Source organism: Neoarius graeffei, chromosome 18, assembly GCF_027579695.1.
Source record: "Neoarius graeffei isolate fNeoGra1 chromosome 18, fNeoGra1.pri, whole genome shotgun sequence".
Lineage (NCBI taxonomy): Eukaryota > Metazoa > Chordata > Actinopteri > Siluriformes > Ariidae > Neoarius > Neoarius graeffei.
Window position 1 is genome coordinate 18,776,696 of NC_083586.1, and position 20,002 is coordinate 18,796,697.

The 20,002-nt window shown below is 42.9% G+C and overlaps 1 protein-coding gene across 2 annotated transcripts in view; it reads right to left on the reverse strand.

The window, feature by feature from the left end:
* The window catches only part of abcb6a (ATP-binding cassette, sub-family B (MDR/TAP), member 6a), a 52,073-nt gene extending 34,442 nt beyond the window's left edge, over positions 1-17,631 (reverse strand). Inside the window, exons 1-6 of one of the 2 annotated variants that reach the window (XM_060898491.1) lie at positions 17,447-17,631; positions 4,849-5,382; positions 1,465-1,605; positions 1,022-1,211; positions 706-798; positions 339-531 (exon numbers count right to left, since the gene is read on the reverse strand). In XM_060898491.1, coding sequence (XP_060754474.1) covers positions 339-531; positions 706-798; positions 1,022-1,211; positions 1,465-1,605; positions 4,849-5,382; positions 17,447-17,452 — 1,157 coding nt within the window. In that variant the 5' untranslated portion in view covers positions 17,453-17,631. Of the gene's footprint in view, positions 1-338; positions 532-705; positions 799-1,021; positions 1,212-1,464; positions 1,606-4,848; positions 5,383-8,758; positions 9,019-17,446 lie in introns of those variants that run through there. The other variant, XM_060898492.1, reaches the window with a different exon arrangement.
* Between the last annotated feature and the right edge of the window lie 2,371 nt (positions 17,632-20,002).

The following is a 20,002-nucleotide window of genomic DNA, read 5'->3' on the forward strand; positions in this document are numbered from 1 at the left end:
CAACAATCCCAGTGGCTAGATGTGCTAAGCTAATCGAGACATACCCCAAGGGACTTGCAGCTGTAATTGCAGCAAAAGGTGGCTCTATAAAGTAAAGTATCGACACACTCCAGATCTCAGTTTTTTCATCTTAATTGTTTGTGTCAGAAAACAACAATTATTTTCACCTTTAAAGTGGTAGGCATCTTGTGTAAATCAAATGGTGCTAACCCCCCAAAAATCCATTTTAATTCCAGCTTGTAATGCGGCAAAACAGGACAAACACCAAGGGCGATGAATACTTTTCCAAGGCACTGTAGTCTGAGGAGTGGAGGAGATGTTTGGGAAGTGTTCGGGACCTGAGCAGGCTGTCGATGGACGAGGTTCCGCGGTTGATGCTGCACAGGACTTCGCCGGTGCGCCGCTGCAGGTGCCAGCGTAGAGACAGAGAGTGTAAGTGGGCGAAGAGGCGGACTTGCACCACACGGCCGGTGTACTGCTGCACGCGGATCCACAGGAACGTACGCAGGTTGCTGATGAACCCTGAAGAACCTGATGGAGGACAGAAAGACAAAAGACACAAAGCATGAAACGTGTATACATTTAAAAATAAAATAAAATAAAATTTCAGGAAGAAAAAAAAATAGGGGGACAAAGACTTTTGCACAGTACTGTATGTGATGTAGCTGAACACGTAAATAAAACCACCAATTTCCTCACACGTACCAGCACCACCTCCTTGCAGGAACTTGAACAGGACGAAGATGCACACTGTGGTGGCCAAGGTCTTCCAGGGACTTCCTGCGGTCAGCTCGTTCACTGCCAGACAACAACAAGAGCGTAAACATTTAATAAAGAATACACATCACTGACGTGTGTCCATCACCTCGATTTTTGTCGTAGATGGCCACTCTGTCTTTATCCTCCCTATTCCTACTTCCTTCTCCTCCTCCATTCTTACTGTCCAGATTTGATTCCTAGTTTCTACACAGCTATAAATCCTGGAGACGTGAGGCACGTGTGCCAGAGATGTGTACATCACCTATGTTTTTGTAGTAGATGGGGACGAAGACGTTGATGGCGCGTTCGGCTGCCAACAGCCCGAGACACAGCAGGACGACGAGCTGGAGGAGGACGCTGCCGCTCGGCCACATGTACGGCAACAGGAGACGCAGCTTCCTTCTAAAGTCGCTCCATGCTGACTGGTTCTGTGCCGCGTCACCTAGCAACGGCTAGAGAAAACAACATTCGGTGCTGTCGTGTTGGAGGAATAAAACACTTGGGCACAAGCTGTTAAAGGAAAATAATCAACTTCAGGATGGTAACAGTTGCTCTACTTCGTCACACCTTTCTGCTGTTGATTGTTTTCCCAGAACAGCACAACACGCGGTGTTTTACTCCTCAGGTAATGTGCTATGCAACGTCTAAGTGCATAAACTTTTAAATAAACACGTCACAAAATCTAAAGCAGTCCAACACACACACCTGTCCGACACTTTCAACATCACGTTCGTCCTCGTTAACAAGCAGTGCATAGGGTCTTCGTGGCAGTCCTGGAGCTTTGAGGCCGATGAAGAACAGGGTCCCAGAGCAGATATAGCGAAACAGCCAGAACGCAAATTCCACCTACACACACACACACCTCTCATTACACACCAGGGCTCGAAATTCGCGGTGGTCCGGTCGCCCGAGGCGACTTAATTTGTCATTTGGCGGGTAATTCCTGTCACTAGGCAGCCCAGCTGGCTAGTTGAAAATAAAAAATATATATGAAGCGAAGATTCAGACTAGGGCTGTGCGATATATCGAATATACTCGATATATCTCCAAAAATTCTGTGTGAGATACATATAATTATTATATTGTAACTATAGAGTATTTTATGGTCATCTGCCGACTTGCGTTTGTTTCGTGTTTGTTGCGTTTGTTTAAAACCTTTTCCGGTGGTTTTCTCCCTGTCCCTCAGGCAGTAACGTGAGAGGCTGCCTAAGGGTAAAAAAACAATAACGTCACGCACTCGCCAACCAATCCCGGGTGACATCTTGATGCTGAAAGGAACTTGCGAGAAGATTTTCTAGTTTCGGTTTACAGCGCTGACTCAGTTCGTGCAATCGCTGGTGTTGCATAGGCCAGTGATTCCCAACCACTGTGCCGCGGCACATTAGTGTGCTGTGAGAGATCATCAGGTGTACCGTGGGACATTATCCAATTTCACTTAATTGTTCCGAAAATTATTTATTTACTGCAAATAATTTGTCTTTGTTCATCTATGCCAGCGACGTATAGTGACCGGCAGAACAATTAAATACTCTTCCAATAGATGGCAGCAGGTAGCTAATTAACCTGTGTATCTACCTGTTGCCATTCAAACAATAGAATTAAGGGGTGTTCACACGGCACATATTTGCATCGATGCTGCACCGATGTATTTTGTTGCGATATATCTTACACCGGTGTAAATTTTGTGGAGCGTTCACACGTCACAAACCTGCTTACTCGAGAGAAGCGTGTTAGCACCAGTGCAGCCCCACTTGCGTTCACACGGCAGTTTTTGCGACCGTGCTATACGATAGTAATAATGCGGAAATGAAATATGCGCATGCGTGAAAATGTACTTCCTTTTCCCAGTTGTCATGGCATCACCAAGTGCCGGGAAAACAACGTGGATGAAGACACCAGTGTTGCCAGATACTGCTGACGTTTTCCAGCCCAAAATATGTTCAAATACGCCAAAATGCACTTAAAACCGCCCAATCTGGCAACACTGGAAGACACGCAGTTCTGTTGTTGTTGATATTCGCCATTTTGGAAGCGCAAAATACCAGGATGCAAATTATGCAATGCCCGTATGTAATCAACTCTCCTCACGCGTAGCGAGTCTACCCCTGTAGCGTTCAGACGTCCCATTTTATATCGGTGCTACCCCGCAAACTAGCATTTACTCCGGAGTAAATTTCTTAAACCACCTCCCGAGCAGGGTTAGATTTGCACCGGTTTAAGCAGCTTTCAGGGGCGACACCGGTATAACTTTGTACCATGTGAACGCTCTACCGGGGCAGCCCCGGTGCTACACCGGAGTAAAAGTTGCCGTGTGAACCCCCCTTTAGTAATGCTTCGGGTGTGACAGTGGTGATAGCGATAGATAAATATTTGAAGAGAAAAAGTACACAATCCAAACTGGGCCCTGGAGAAAATTCTGACCCAGATGAAGGCCCTAGTATGAGTAGAGGTCAGAAGAAAGCAAAAAAGGTGATTTTCCACAACCTATCTATGCGAGCTGGGCTTTTCAAGCATGACTGCTATAAAACTAAAAAAGGAGAGAGACTCAGAGCTGTTGAAGATCATCGTGTGTGTCTTTCTTCAATTCCTACGAGTATATCAGCTTTGTGTTCAACTAAACAGGCCCGGGTTTCCCACTAAGGAAACTGTGAGTAAATTGAGACTAGATTATCATTTTATATATATATATATATATATATATATATATATATATATATATATATATACACACACATTTTTTTTTTTGTTTGGTGGTGTGCCGTGGGATTTTTCAAATGTAAAATATGTGCCGTGGCTCAAGAAAGGTTGGGAAACACTGGCGTAGGCTACCGTGTAAGCTCTGTCAATTTCAGCGACAAATTAAAAATGGAAGCGGACAAATTGGTTCCTAAAAGAACTAGTAAGGGGTCAGTCATCTGGCATTTTTTTGGATTTTTTTGGATTATATTATGGTGCTCTGTGTTGTTCTCATTTATGTATTTAACAACAGTATCAAAACACTCGGGTCTTGAAATAAATGCACATTAGTCATGAACAATGGTACTGTAACTACTCTCTTTTGTGTTATTTTTGACAGAAGTAAAATTCATACATGAACAAATTTTGGCGAGTTGATTTTCTGTTTGGTGAGTTACTTTGGAAGGTAACTAGTCTGGCTGGCTGGTGAAAAAATATATGAATTTCGAGCCCTGCACACTCCAAAGACTCCATCTCGACTCTGTCCTCTGAAAAAAAAACAGCTTCCTGTTTTTCCTCGAATCAGACAAACCCTTTTTTTTTTAAGGGCTAATATGCAAGTGTAGTAGCATGTTAGCTTGAGGTAGAATTATACAAATATGTCAATTTATATTTGTGAAATCAGCTGTTAATGACAAATCAAGGATTATTATAAAAGTTCAGGGTGAGATTTATCCCTTTCTCGCATGTCGCTTTGGATAAAAAGCTTCATTATTCTCAAGAATCCACGTTTCAGTTCAAATTTTGTCACGTCATCCCACTTGTGTCAGCACAACTGGCTGTAAACTGCTGAGTCAGTGGGCGTGGCCTTGCTGAGAGGATGCGTTTTTCTGTCAAACATTGGGGCGTGGCTAAAATAAGCCTCTCCCCTTGTTATTGGATGTTATTAATCAGGAAGTGGAGAAGTGCCGAGTCATCCCTGCTGATTCTGAGTCATAATGTGAGTTGACTCACGTGTCAAATGTTGTTCTTAATGCAGAGTGACTCAGTTATCTTACTCCCCCCCCCCCGGATTAATCGCTGAATCAAGCAGAACATTAAGGGTTCTAGTTTCCTAAGTGGGTTCTACTTTGTATCTTCTCAGTCATAAAAGATCCTATTTACGAAGCTAAAACCCTTAAGGTGCTGAGAAAGATCTGATTATCTTCAAACTAAACAACATCACGTTCTCTGGTTTGTTGCTTCTGCAATCCAAATGTCAAAATCATCATCCAACAAACCCTAATGAAGATGGTGAGATCTTTCTCAGCGGTCTTTCAAAAACGAGAATTCGCTCAGGAAGCAAGAAACCTTAACACAGAACCAACGTGAAAATAGTTAGAGCTTCTGTTAGGATGTTTCTCCAGTACTCACCAGCTGCTCGGGGTTCTCGAACCCCCACCACCACCTTGGGCTCTCCCAGGACACGAACGCCAGGTTCTCAGCGACGAATGCCACCGTCCAGTACAACAGCAGCACAGCACTGTGTCCTCTCGTCCTGTCCGTCACTAGAACCCTCTTTCTCTCCACTCTCAGCAGCGCGGTCGCCCATGCCCACGCCAGGGCATAGAGACAGCCACAAAGCACCACATATCCAGGCACCGGCGTGTCCCGTACCAGCCGGAATATCATCCAGGCCAGCGCCTGGATGCCGAGCAGAACCGAAAGAGCCAGCTGCAGTTTGTAAAGGCAAGAACGTGGCACGAATCGGGACTCCATTTTGGTGCCATAGCGAGCGTAGCACACGCAGTGGAGGGTGCCAAGAAGGGCGGCGAGTGTGCCGAGGACCGAGGGGACGAGGGTGAAGAAGAAGCAGGGTGTAAATCCACCATCAGTCCACACTCGCTGCACAGACACGCCAGGCTCACAGTAGCGCCAGCGTTCCACCATTTTTCCCCCCACAAAAGCCTGAGATGAGGAAAGGAGTTGGTTACTTTCCAGCTTTCGCCAAGTGTTTTATTCCTCTTACACCACAGTAGTTTGTCAATCGTTACAATTCTCATTAGTTCATGTTCTCATTTATGTTATAGCAGCTATAAACGGTCATTCCCTCAGCAGAATCTGTTTTTCTCTCTTTCGAAGGTAAGACAAAAAAAAAATGTCCAAAACAAACGCCGACACTGGAGACTCCTTACACAGATGTTACATAAACATCTTATTTCACAAAACCTCACCATTTCAGCAATTACACATTTAAAGGTCATAGGCAAAGGTTTTAAATTTATGCGCATTTGAAACTTTATATGTTAAAAAACCCTCTGTAATTTTCTTCTGGTCCAAAGAAGTATTGTTAATAAGTAATAATTAAAATAAGTTAGCGCGGATCGCGGCGAATTTCCGCTCGGCGATTTTCGTGACCGCTTGGCGTGTGACGTCATTCAAGACAAACAAATCGCTTGAGTTGAGTCCACTTCCGTTTACTTACATTGCCGTTCGGCTTGAGTGCAGACGTGCGTTCAGGAATTTCCAAAGAAAAACCATGCCCTATTGTTGTGCAGTGAACTGTAACAACAGGACCGGTTCAGGAAGAAGTTTTTACCTTTTTCTGAGAGAGGGGAAGAGGCGGAGAGAGTGGATTGTGCGCGTGAAGCCAGAGGGTTGGCTTTTTCCGAGAGAGGGGAAGAGGCGGAGAGAGTGGATTGTGCGCGTGAAGCCAGAGGGTTGGCTTTTTCCGAGAGAGGGGAAGAGGCGGAGAGAGTGGATTGTGCGCGTGAAGCCAGAGGGTTGGCTTTTTCCAAGAGAGGAGAAGAGGCGGAGAGAGTGGATTGTGCGCGTGAAGCCAGAGGGTTGGCTTTTTCCGAGAGAGGAGAAGAGGCGGAGAGAGTGGATTGTGCGCGTGAAGCCAGAGGGTTGGCTTTTTCCGAGAGAGGGGAAGAGGCGGAGAGAGTGGATTGTGCACGTGAAGCCAGAGGGTTGGCTTTTTCCGAGAGAGGGGAAGAGGCGGAGAGAGTGGATTGTGCGCGTGAAGCCAGAGGGTTGGCTTTTTCCGAGAGAGGGGAAGAGGCGGAGAGAGTGGATTGTGTGCGTGAAGCCAGAGGGTTGGCTTTTTCCGAGAGAGGGGAAGAGGTGGAGAGAGTGGATTGTGTGCGTGAAGCCAGAGGGTTGGCTTTTTCCGAGAGAGGGAAAGAGGCGGAGAGAGTGGATTGTGCGCGTGAAGCCAGAGGGTTGGCAGCCGGGTAAATACACCACTCTGTGCTCCGATCACGTTTTGAAGAATCCCCCATCTGTTGGAGAGTTTAGGTGTCAGTGTCGGACAGAGAAGGCTCAAACCTGACGCTGTTCCGACAAAATTTGAACACAAACTCAAGCAGCCAAAGAACAAACGGAGCAGCAACGCTCAAGCAAAAAGGAGAAGATTCGAGGTAAACATTTTTACTTTTACTTGCAATTGACAAGTCACGAATCCTGAGGGCTCCTGTAGATTCATTGTGGAAATGAGGCAAAGGGATATTTCCTCGCTCAGAGTCGGCTATAAATAGTATAATGCCGCAGATGGCAGGCTAATGTGGCCTACCGGCACACTGTCAAGTAATCGTTCCCTATATCCACTAGGGAGGGCGGTTTAATTATTCTTCAAAAGGGCTCTTATTTAGTATTACGACGAAAGTAGGAATTTATCATAACTACCAGGATAAATCGTTTGGGCGCGAGTCTTGTTGAGGTCCAGGGTCACCGCGATCAGAGTCGGCTGAGTCGCTGTCCGATTCCGAGGCCGCGCGGTCAAACCAGTGAGCCACATTCACCGACTGCTTCGCAACGGCCATAGGTTCATACATATATGCGGCTGTGCAGGTGGTTTGGGACGTACTGGCGCTCGACGTGGCAGTGCTTCTGTGCTCGCTTTGTGGATCCATGGCGTGGTGTTCCGAGTGATGTTGCTGGCAGCGTCACGGCGGCTGTGCTGGTGGTGTGGGACTTGTTTTCGTGCGCCTTTTGGTGGGATTGTGGCTGCTACACCACTGGAATGACATCCTGGCCTCTATTTGGTGGACTTACTTACTTAATTTATTTATAACTGTAAAGCGACCTTGGGTTTTGTGAAAGGCGCTATATAAATGTATTATTATTATTATTATAATCTATGCTTTCACCTCTCGAGATTCAATTTGGAGACTTCCTTTTTCAAAATCGCTATCAGACATTTTACACAACCTCTCACGACCAAACGCCAGTATCTCACTGGGCTTTGCGACAAAATTGCGAACGTCATTTGCGAGAGAGTTTCAAAAGTGTCTTGAAACATTCGCGGGGCTTCTCAATTTCCTCGCAAAGTGTCGCTCCTTCGTCGCTGAAATTTTGAACGTGTTCAAAAAATTCGTGTGACAAAATTGCTCTCAAAATAGCCGCAAACGCGTCGCAAACCCTTCTCAAGTCTTTCCGTGAGGCTTCCTTTACTTCCCTGCCTGCCGAGGGAAACCCGGGCTGCGACAGCCTGCGACTATTTGGAGACACAACTATTGCGGTAAAATACGCGAATATCGATTCAGTGTGATTCCAAGTGAAAATTCTCGCTAATTCGCATATTTTATCGCAATTGTTGTGTCTCCACCTAGTCGCAGCCCAATGAGATACGACCCAAAGTCTGTACACGTGTGCTCGGTTCGCAAGTAAACACAGAACTGCTCCCGGTCTGTTTGGCTTGAACACAGACGTCACGACGACGGTCCCCTGGCGGCGAAAGTGCGCATAAAACCTAGGTCACAATCGGACGTACGATTTTTTGGCCGTGCGATTTTTGGCGTTTCCTAAATCGCTGCGTTTTTTGTTGTTCGTGGAGAAAGACGCACGTTGGCCGTAAGTTTGTCTTGCAACCTGAAAAAAACATAAGCGCCCGTAGAGTTTGTTTGACGTGACAAAGAACCTCTGCGGCCGGTCTGTGGCCAGTCCAGTATATTTTAACCGTTTTATTCAATTTTACGATGCAAATTAGACACCTGGAAGACTGAATTCGCTTTTTGGATCGTTCTTCTAGACAATAAAGTTGATATTCTGCGTTCCTCCTCAGCCCCTTGCCTATGAGCTTTAAGAGTTCCTTGTACTTTGATTACGTAGATAATCAACAAATACTAACAATACATCCCTGTGTACATGGTTGCTATAGAAACGATATGACGTTAGAACGAGCGCACTGATATAAAGCTGTGATTCGCCGCGGAGCCGGAACTACTGTCCGAGCGACACCTTCTGACCAATCAGAATCGAGAATTATTTTAAACGCATAAGTATAAACTCTGAGTGCGCGGTTTGGGACGCGACCCCAGTCCTGGGGCTCTGATCAACTCACCTTCTGTAACGCGCTGTGCTTTATCCACGATATCCTCAATCACAGATGAACTACAACTGCGCAATAAAGAGCCACATTTCAGCTGCACCCTCTCTGTCCTTGTGTTCCTCGCAGGAGCTTGATCGCATCCCGCTCTCCCATCAGCCCCACGCAACAAAACATACCGGAAGTAAACATCCCTACTGTATACTGTAAACATCCCTATTTTATATTTATTTTCAGATTAAAATAATTCAGAACTCTTCCTGGATTATCGTTCGTCTTCTAATGACGCGACTTATTCACTACAATCCGAGATTTTGCATGAAATATAACTACACAGAGCTCATAATTCATTTTGTAGTCCATTTTTAAGAACTACATATCCCACAGTAACGTGAATGACGTCACGACAAATCAGAGCCTTCTGGTACATCCGGGTATTTTATTTATTTTTCAAGCCTGCCTTTCTATGAGCTGTGCTCCAAACAGAGGAGTACTACACTAAATAGTGTCAAAAAGGTTCGCTAGCCGATAATAGCGCACTATTCTGACGCACTATTTAGAAAAATTAAAACATTATAGGACATAGCCGGCTCGTTAGGGTGATTGCTAAAAAGCTAACGTTAGCAAACGTAAAACGAATATTTTGTGGTTTTCAAACATGCTAAACTAAAATAAACAATTCGGAAATAATAATAATTAAAAATAATAATAATAATTTGTGTAGCTGAATTTTCCGGAAATTACCATTCATTTCCGGCGTCGCTGTGACGTAATGACACGGTTATTCAAAACCTACATCGCCCCCTAGCGTTCACTTACTGGGGGATGGATTGGGGTTTTAAAGTGCCATTCCACCATTGGATGTATTCTTTGGCATAAAATACAATATATTTTATGACAACATGACTAGACAGAGAAATCTTTTAGCTTCAAAATGATATATCAAACATAATTTTTTGACAACGACAAGTATATTAATTTTGCGACCAAAGTCACCTACCCTTTTAATTTCCGCGCGGTAGTGAAACGTGATGTCATCGGCAGGTTCCCCTTCTTGTGTACCACGTCACGTGTGACGTGGCACAGATTATCAGCAATGGCGGATAGAACGCGATTGTCAGCTTCGGAAAAGAAGCGAAGGAAAATAGCAAGTGATGCCCAAAGGAGACGGTCGATGGTGAATATCGGCACAGCAATCGACAAGTGGAAATCGCGTTCTATCCGCCATTGCTGATAATCTGTGCCACGTCACACGTGACGTGGTACACAAGAAGGGGAACCTGCCGATGACATCATGCGCGGAAATTAAAAGGGTAGGTGACTTTGGTCGCAAAATTAATATACTTGTCGTTGTCAAAAATTTATGTTTGATATATACTAAGTAACTTTAAAAACGCACAATGGAATTCAACACGATATCACTTTAGATCCATGCATATATTTGAAATTTATGATATTGTATGTAATGCACACACATCTTGAAACATCGATAAAGGACATTTATTGTCAAACTCAAGAATTAATTCACAATAAAAAAATTCAAAGTGACAGTTGGTCCATGTTCGGACCGTCATGCTGGAGATTCTGGGTCTGTGTCGTCCAGGGGTCTCAGCAGCAGTGACTGAGGGGGTCAGGAATCTGTCACGGAGGTGAGCTAGCCTGATGTGCTGATCCTGAACCGGCGTCGTGACTCGAGGCTGACCAGGGCGTGGACGATCCCTGGTGCTCCCTGTCTGTCTGTAACGCTGACTCAAACGGGAAATGGTAGAATGATGAGCACCGAAGTGCCGGGCGACCTCTGTCTGTGTACTTCCGGCACGCAACACCCCGATGGCCTGTTCACGTTGATTTTGGCTTAGGCGTGGCATCTTCAATAATGACAATTTTCCCATCATTTCCCCCGGGTATTTATAGGCAAGATTGTGTGTGTACAGTGTATGCAAAATTTGTTTGAAAATTAAAGCCTGTCCATGTCATTGACTACCCGAGTCATATTGTACATTATTGAGTACAACTCCCTTAAATTCTGATTTGAGCACAGATTTGGAACTTATTCGGGCGGAACGAAGTTATTTTTCCATTGTGATATATTTCTTTTCTTCTTGAGATGAATTCAGCAAGTTTTATCAATGTGCGTTTTTAAAGTTACTTAGTGTATCATTTTGAAGCTAAAAGATTTCTCTGTCTAGTCATGTCATAAAATATATCGTATTTTATGCCAAAGAATACATCCAATGGTGGAATGGCACTTTAAGTTCTCTGTGCAAAAATCTCAAGTGATGTACTTCACGAGGAAAAAAGTCTCAGACGATTTTCAAGTTATACTCTATAATCACCCGCTTGAAAGAGGAAATAAATTTAAATACCTGGGTATTTGGTTAGATAGTAAGCTCACATGGAAATGTCATATTGAATATGTTGAAACAAAATGTAAGAAGGTTCTAAATTTGATGAGAACGGTTTCTGGTCTTCACTGGGGTGCAGATAGACAATCTCTGCTCAACATTTATAAAGCATTGATAAGATCAACCATTGAGTATGGCTGTATGGTATAGCCTGTAAAACATCCCTACTAAAGCTGGAAAGAGTGCAATTTAAGGCCCTGAGAATAGCTCTGAGAGCTATTAAAACAACTCCTACAAGTGCTCTTTTGGTGGAATCCCCTCTTAACCTGCGCTTTATGAAACTTGCCTTGACATACTGGATCAGATTGCAGGGTAGTGCTGACAAGCCAGCTGTGACAGTGCTCAATGATTGTTGGGAGTATTGTAAAGAATATAAGGGGTTTGGATGGAATATTAAACAGGCTGTAAGACTATGTGGGCTAAACAGCTTGGGGTTTAGTCCTGCAATGGCTATTAGTAGTGTCCCTCCATGGATCCTCCCTACACCTGATGTCAGTATTGCACTTCTTACAGAAAAGAAAGAACACCCAAATGATCACACTTTTGCAATATATTGCAAAAACTATTTGTCTTCTTCCTTCCAGGAACATCTGCAAATATTTACTGATGGCTCTAAAAACATTCAGGATGGCCAATGTAGTATAGGGGCGGCACGGTGGTGTAGTGGTTAGCGCTGTCGCCTCACAGCAAGAAGGTCCTGGGTTCGAGCCCCGTGGCCGGCGAGGGCCTTTCTGTGCGGAGTTTGCATGTTCTCCCCGTGTCCGCGTGGGTTTCCTCCGGGTGCTCCGGTTTCCCCCACAGTCTAAAGACATGCAGGTTAGGTTAACTGGTGACTCTAAATTGAGCGTAGGTGTGAATGTGAGTGTGAATGGTTGTCTGTGTCTATGTGTCAGCCCTGTGATGACCTGGCGACTTGTCCAGGGTGTACCCCGCCTTTCGCCCGTAGTCAGCTGGGATAGACTCCAGCTTGCCTGCGACCCTGTAGAAGGATAAAGCAGCTACAGATAATGAATGAATCAATGTAGTATAGGACTTTACATACCAGAACTGAATAAGACATATGGATATAAATTGAGTAACTTTTTATCAATCTACACTATTGAACTAACTGGAATAATTACTGCCTTAAGATGGATCGAGGAAGTCAAACCCCTCAAATCAGTCATATGTACCGACTCATTATCTGTATTACAAAGCTTTTCCTCAGGTAACTCAGCAAGAGATGATTTAATCATTGAGATGAAACACCTTCTAGCTCATTTGAGAAACCTTGGACTTGCTGTCAGCTTCTGCTGGGTCCCAGCTCACATTGGCCTTAAAGGATATGGGACATGGATTTTTTTCTGGGTATAATTATGTATAAAGGACATAAGAAATGCCATCTAAATCACTGCAGGGCGTCAAAAATGTGAAAATTATCACATTATTCAAGTTTTTTTATACATCAGCGTAAAACAAGGATTCGTTAATGAGCTAGGTGGTCACGTGACCCGTGACGTCACAGAAACTTTCCAAGGAGCCAGCACTTGGGAATCTAATGTAAACAGGTTACCGAAATGGACACCATCGACAGTGATATTCCCGATGTTTCACAGAGATGTGAAGTTAGACCCTATCAATTCGAACCGATAGCTGGAAATTCACATGAACATGGATCTTGTCTTTACTCTGACGGGTCAGATGATTCTGAGAGTGAGAGTTCATTCAGTCCCCATGAAACTGAAAGCGGTCGGCTCGATAACACTTCCTGGGAAGTTAAAAACAATTCTGCTCAAAGGCTAATGATCTGTTGAAAGAAGTATTATTTTTGTATCATACATTGAAAGTTCATCATAGATCTAGCTAAAGTCCGTTGCAAGCTAGTTTTTTTTTTGCTGATATTTTTCGAGATTGATTGAGATACAATGCTTCCAGAGTCCGAGATGAAAACATTCAAAATGGCGAAACGAGTCAGAATTATGATAATCAATAATTGATACACCCAAAATTATAATACTAACCCTTACCTCGGCTTTCAGTCGCTTAGCGAATGCACCTCGGCATTTTTCCGCATGAGGCCCATGGTAAAACCACACTTCCAGGAGGGGCTGCCGTCTGCCTCCCAAGCCGGCCGAGAGCGCTCCTCGTCGGGCACGGCCAGGCGGGCGAATGCCCTGGTCCGTCCGCCCTGTCTAAAAAATAATGGTACAACTCCGAGTGAAGGTATCAATGCGCTGTCGAAGCGCGCAGAAGGTGTTAGTACGCCTGTTATTATAGTGCGGACTTTCCATAGCATAGAAAATCGCCACGTTTCCATTTGTGTAACTGAACTTGTTTCATGTCACTGGTCATATAAACCTATGTAAACAGGAAAAACGTGGAAGAGTTTGGTCGCATCTAACTACAGCCCCAAAAATACCATTGGCCATGCTGAGCCTAGCTACATTGCTAACAGGAGTGACAGCGCGTCTGACTGACTGGGAGGTCGCAATACACCATGATGTTCAATGTACGTTAAACACTCTAAAAACGAAAAATTTTCTTGTCATCCAAGACAAAAAAACTATTTTGTCGCATTCGTCATCATCACGATTCACACTTCTCCATATTCATCTACCCGCTTGTGCTGTACCTGAAAGTTTTTGTGACGTATGATCACGTGACAGCGGCTCTTCCGGTTGTAAAATATGCATATCGGAGCTCGAGCAGAAATGCCATATAATCATCACGAATATAACGATTTTGCTGAATTTAATAGATGATTTTGTATTTGTTGATGCAATTATTTCATATTTTTAATGGAAAGAAACTGATATAGCGTGCTTTTATGTTTCATGTCCCATGTCCTTTAAGGGCAATGAGATAGCAGATAAAACTGCTAAGAAAGCTTTAGATCGTGTGTGCACTGATATTTATATTCCTTTAGGAAGAGGGGAAGCTAAATCCATGATAAAAACAGATATCATGAAGAGATGGCAAGAAGAATGGGAGACAGGAACAAAGGGTAGACAATACTTCAGTGTACAGCGTCAGGTTGGGGGTAAAAGAATTATAGGACTTGGCAGAAGAGAAGAAGTGACATACACAAGATTAAGGTTGGGACACACTGGTCTCAATGCCACATTACATGTATTAGGGAAAACTGATGAGCTCTGTGTAGAGTGCCAGGTCAAGGAAGATGTGGAGCATGTTCTTTTCCACTGTAGGAAGTACAATGTCCAGAGAGAAACACGGACAGATAGATTTACATAGAAGACTAGATTCCTCACCGCGTATTCCAGAACGGCCACACAGGGCGGCCATCTTACCACAGACAAGGGGGATGAAGACTTACGCCAGCACAGCACAGTAACATACTGTTATTAACTATTTACAGGCCTCCGAGACATTCAGCCAAAGTTTTTCTGGAAGAGTTTGGTGAACTGTTGTCAGTCATTTGCTTAGAGTTTAACTGTCTTATTATATCTGGGGATTTTAACTTGCATGTAGATAATCCTGAAAACACTTATGCCAATGAACTACTTGCACTTATTGACAACTTCAACCTAGTACAACATGTACAGGGGCCGACCCACTCTCGTGGTCATACCCTTGACCTCGTCATCGCAAAGGGTCTTACTGTTTCTACTACTGTTGTTGACCTGGCCTTATCTGATCATTTTTGTGTTTTCTCTGATGTTTCTATGTCTCCTCACATTCAGAACAGCTCAACGACTATGGGTAGGAGAGTCATAAACGACAACACGTGTTCTCTTTGAGCAAGCTCTCTCTCGGATCTCAACCAAAATGTCAGACTCTGTAGATGATTTACTGGAAATTTTTAATTTAAATATGACCCAAATTATGGATGATATTGCTCCATTCAAAATCAAAAGAGTCAATGATAAGCAGAAAGCACCATGGAAGCAATACCCAGCTGTTAAACTGTTAAAGAAAGAATGTAGAAAGACCTAGGGTGTAATTTTGGGTAGGGACGCTAGGGACGTGTCCCTACCAATATTCAGCCACTACTGTGTAATCACGATCAATAAAACCAATGTCCTAACATGAGCAATGATTATATGGCACACAAAGGGTTAAATGTATGACACTGCTAATAATCCCCCCTCTAACGTAGATATCATTCTCTGATTAGCTGCCTGTTTCTCACTAACCTACATGGTTGGCTATCCCAGCTGTCACTCCATCTGCTGTAAAAGCAGCACACTTCCCACAGCAGCCGTGACTACCCGCCCATCAACCCCCCGTATCTCACACGTACACACCTGACCTACCCCACGCACCCCCCATTCTCCGTCAGCCTACAAATTGAGCTGGACTTCGATGTCCATGCATGCTTGCCCTACGACTCGCATGCTGACTTGAATATCATGGATGACGGCCCCCCTCCCAAGAAACAAGACATTCGTTCATTCTTCTTCAAAGTCAAGAATGTAAGCGCAGGGTTTCCGTCGAGCTTTAAAAACTCAACAAAATCCTTTTGATGTAATGGAAACCCTTCATAAAAGTATTGCTGCGGCTCCTTAGGCAGGTTTAGCAACATGACAGGATGCATCAGAGCTAGGTTACAGTCCCTGGAGCAATGTTGGGTTAGGTGCCTTACTCAAGGGCACTTCAGCCATGGATGGAGATGTAGGAAGAGGTAAGGGTGGGATTTGAACCTGCAACCCTGGGATCCAAAGACCAACTCCCTAACCATTAGGTCACGGCTGCCTTCATTAACCTATAAGATCTGCATGACATGAAATTATGATTTATGATTGCTAATGGAAAAAAAAACACCTTTCGGAAGCTCTGCCTTGGATCACTTTTGTGTCCCCACCAATGTCAAAATCAAAGTTACTCCCTTGAGAAAGACTGAAAGAAAATGGCGCAAAACTAAACTTCACATCCATTATCAAATCCATAAAGAGATGCTTTGTAAATATAATTATGAAATTCGTAAAGCAAGACAGTCTTTCTTCTCCAACATCATCAACAGGAATATGAACAATGCCCGTGTGCTATTTTCAACAGTAGAGAAGCTAACTAATCCCCCACCACAATTAGCACCTGAACTTCTCTCAGTTAATAAATGCAATGAGTTTGCATCCTTCTTCAAAGGTAAAATTGATAAAATACGGCAGAATATTGCTCATAATATATCTCAGTTGCAAATAATTGAAAAAACTGCAATCACCAGTGACACAGACAGATAACTTCAACACAATGTCAGAATTTTGTTTAATTGATTATGATACTCTTGAAAAAACTGTACAAAATCTTAGTTCCTCAACATCTGAATTGGACATTCTGCCCACCAACTTTTTTAAGTCTGTTCTACATCTTATGTATGTGCTTCAAATGATAGATGTGCTTCAAATCATAAATACATCCCTAGAGACTGGCATTGTTCCTGTGTCTTTGAAAAAAGCCGTTGTAAAGCCCCTACTTAAAAAGAATAATCTGGATGCTTCAGTATTAAATAACTACAGGCCAATACCAAATCTACCATTCATCAGGAAAATCCTTGAAAAAATTGTCTTCAATCAATTAACTGCCTTCTTGATATCAAACAGCTGTTTTGATAACTTTCAGTCAGGATTTCGTGCCAATCACAGCACTGAAACAGCGCTGATTAAAGTTATAAATGACATACGTCTTAATACTGATGCAGGCAAAACATCGGTCCTGGTATTACTGGACCTCAGTGCAGCTTTTGATACTGTTGATCACAACATACTGCTATATCGACTTGAACATTGGGTTGGGTTGACTGATAAAGTTATCAATTGGTTAAAATCATACTTAAAAGATAGAAGCTTCTTTGTTACCATGGGAAATTGTACCTCAGCGTCAGTGTCCTTGACCTGTGGTGTCCCCCAGGGGCCGATTCTTGGACCATTACTATTCAACGTTTATATGCTCCCACTTGGGCAAATTATCAAGAACAATTCAATTTTATATCACTGCTATGCAGATGACACCCAAATTTATCTTGCTCTATCACCTAATGATTATGCCCCCCTTGAATGTCTCTACCAGTGTATCGATCAAATCAACAACTGGATGTCACAAAATTTTCTTCAGCTGAACACAGATAAAACAGAAGTAATTCTATTTGGAAAAAAAGATGAAAGACTCAGGATTACCACTATTCTTGACACAAAAGGGATTAAAACTAAAGAAATGGTTAAAAATCTTGGTGTTTTCATTGACAGCGAGCTAAACTTTGACAGTCACATGAAAGCAATCACTAAAACGGCATTTCATCACCTAAAAACATTTCCAAACTAAGAGGACTTATGTCAAAAAATGATCTGGAAAAACTAATACATGCCTTCATCTCTAGTAGGGTTGACTACTGCAATGGCCTTTTCACAGGCCTGCCAAAAAAGACCATCAAACGACTTCAGCTGGTTCAAAATGCAGCGGCGAGGGTTCTCACACGAACAAAAAGAACAGAGCACATTACTCCAATTCTAAGGTCCCTTCACTGGCTCCCAGTAAGCTACAGAATTGACTTTAAAGCATTGCTGCTGGTGTACAAATCTCTAAATGGCACAGGGCCCAATTACCTCTCTGATATGTTGCGGCGGCCTAACCCAATCAGATCTACCAGATCGCAGCAGAAAAATTTACTGGTAAAACCTGTTGTTAAAACAAAGTGTGGTGAAGCAGCTTTTAGCTACTATGCAGTACAGCTATGGAACCAACTGCCAGAGGACATCAAAAATGCTCCTGCTGTTGGCAGCTTCAAATCTAGGTTAAAGACCAAGCTGTTTTCAGATGCTTTCTGCTAAATTATTAATATTGCCATCTCTACATGTTTTAAACTCTTTACTTTTACAGTCTCTCCATGTTTTAAATTTTACTTAACTTTTATTCTATTTTATTCTGCTGTTTTTTTTTATTGAATTTTTATCTCATTTTATTATTTTATTTCTACTATTGTTTAATTCTTATTCATTTTCTTCCCCATTTATTTTATGTAATTTTATTTTCTATTGTTTACTGTTTTGCTTTTACTTCTGTAAAGCACATTGAACTGCCACTGTGTATGAAATGTGCTATATAAATAAACTTGCCTTGCCTTGCCTTGTGTGCTTGAGCAAGCACACTAATAATTTCAGTTCCGCCTGGGTTTAAGACGACCACCAGAGGGCGCTATTACTCTGTGCAAAAATGTCAGCAAAGAAACTTTTTTTTTGCACCTTTTCTTACATTCAATGCTGAAAAGCAATAAAATAAAGCTTATTTCTAGGGGTTGCAAGAATGTAATATTTTTCATTTATTTGTTTTTAATTTTATAAATTATATTGGAGCCTAGTAGCACAGACAAGATATTATCATTTCAATTCAACCAAAAAAGTGTGGAAAAAAATAATTCCACACACACAAAAAATCTCATCTCATCTCTAGCCGCTTTATCCTGTCCTACAGGATCGCAGGCAAGCCGGAGCCTATCCCAGCTGACTACGGGCGAAAGGCGGGGTACACCCTGGACAAGTCGCCAGGTCATCACAGGGCTGACACATAGACACAGACAACCATTCACACTCACATTCACACCTACGGTCAATTTAGAGTCACCAGTTAACCTAACCTGCATGTCTTTGGACTGTGGGGGAAACCGGAGCACCCGGAGGAAACCCACGCAGACACGGGGAGAACATGCAAACTCCGCACAGAAAGGCCCTCGCCGGCCACGGGGCTCGAACCCGGACCTTCTTGCTGTGAGGCGACAGCGCTAACCACTACACCACCGTGCCGCCCTCTGTCATTTTTACATATTTATTGATGTTGCTACTGTCACCACCATGACGTCTCAACACTGTCTCTTTTGTATCGAAAGAGTTATTTTAAATGATGTCACAAATTTCTGCATTTTAAGTAAATTAAGATGGCTCCTGGATACAACTCCTGAATGTCATGGGGGAAAAAAAAGTGTGGTTTTGTCAACACTGTCAGGTTTTCTAACGGTGGTGACTCACAGTTTGACGGTGTTGGCAAAAACATCCAAATCATCCTTAAAGGAGACTTGAATATAATATATGATCATAACAAACAGTAACTTGGCCCGTAATGTTCATTCCAGAATCATTTTATAAAATATCACCAAATGAACAATCATTAAATTCATAGTAATTGTGCACAACTTTGCACATCGTAATTCCTTCCATTAAATTCTGACCTCCCTTTTATGTATTTAAGTCATGGTTCGGCAGCAGATATCAGTGGAGAAGTGAAGGAGAAGAAACAGTGAACACAAAAAAAAAGTGGAGAGCGAAAATATATAGTGTGCCAGAGTTAAAAGAGGAATACTTGCGGAAGGAAAAGCAAAGATGGAAGAAGATAGTAGAGGATGGGAAGATAAAAACTATCAGTGATTTTCATGAAAGGGAAAAGAGGAGTAAGAGAAGGGCATGGAAATGGAGCCAGCAAGAGTCAAGGGAGTGTTTGAGAAAGGGCTCAGAGTGAGATCCCCCCACAGTCAGATCAGTAATGTTCGCTCACTGACTGCAGTGAAGTCTCACGTGTCCCACTAACTGATGGAGTCATCATCACCGGGTCATGCAAGCAAGACAACAGAGAGCTACCACCTGTCTGCTGAAGTCATAGAGGAGGAGCATATTAATCATCTACTTCCTGATAAAGCTGACTGAACGTTTTCAAAGATTTTCAAACCCAGGATGGATGGAATTTTTGTTTTGTTCTTGGTGTGTTTTCTGAGGTTTACACTTAAAAATTACAGTTGTACTATAGGTTCTATGTTGTTGGTTATATTGTTGTCACAAGGATAACATGTACATGACAAATTGTTACTTGCTGTAGCAAATTGCTCAGTAAAGTTGTTAAGCAAGGAAGCATTGACTAATTAAGTCTCAGTCACCAC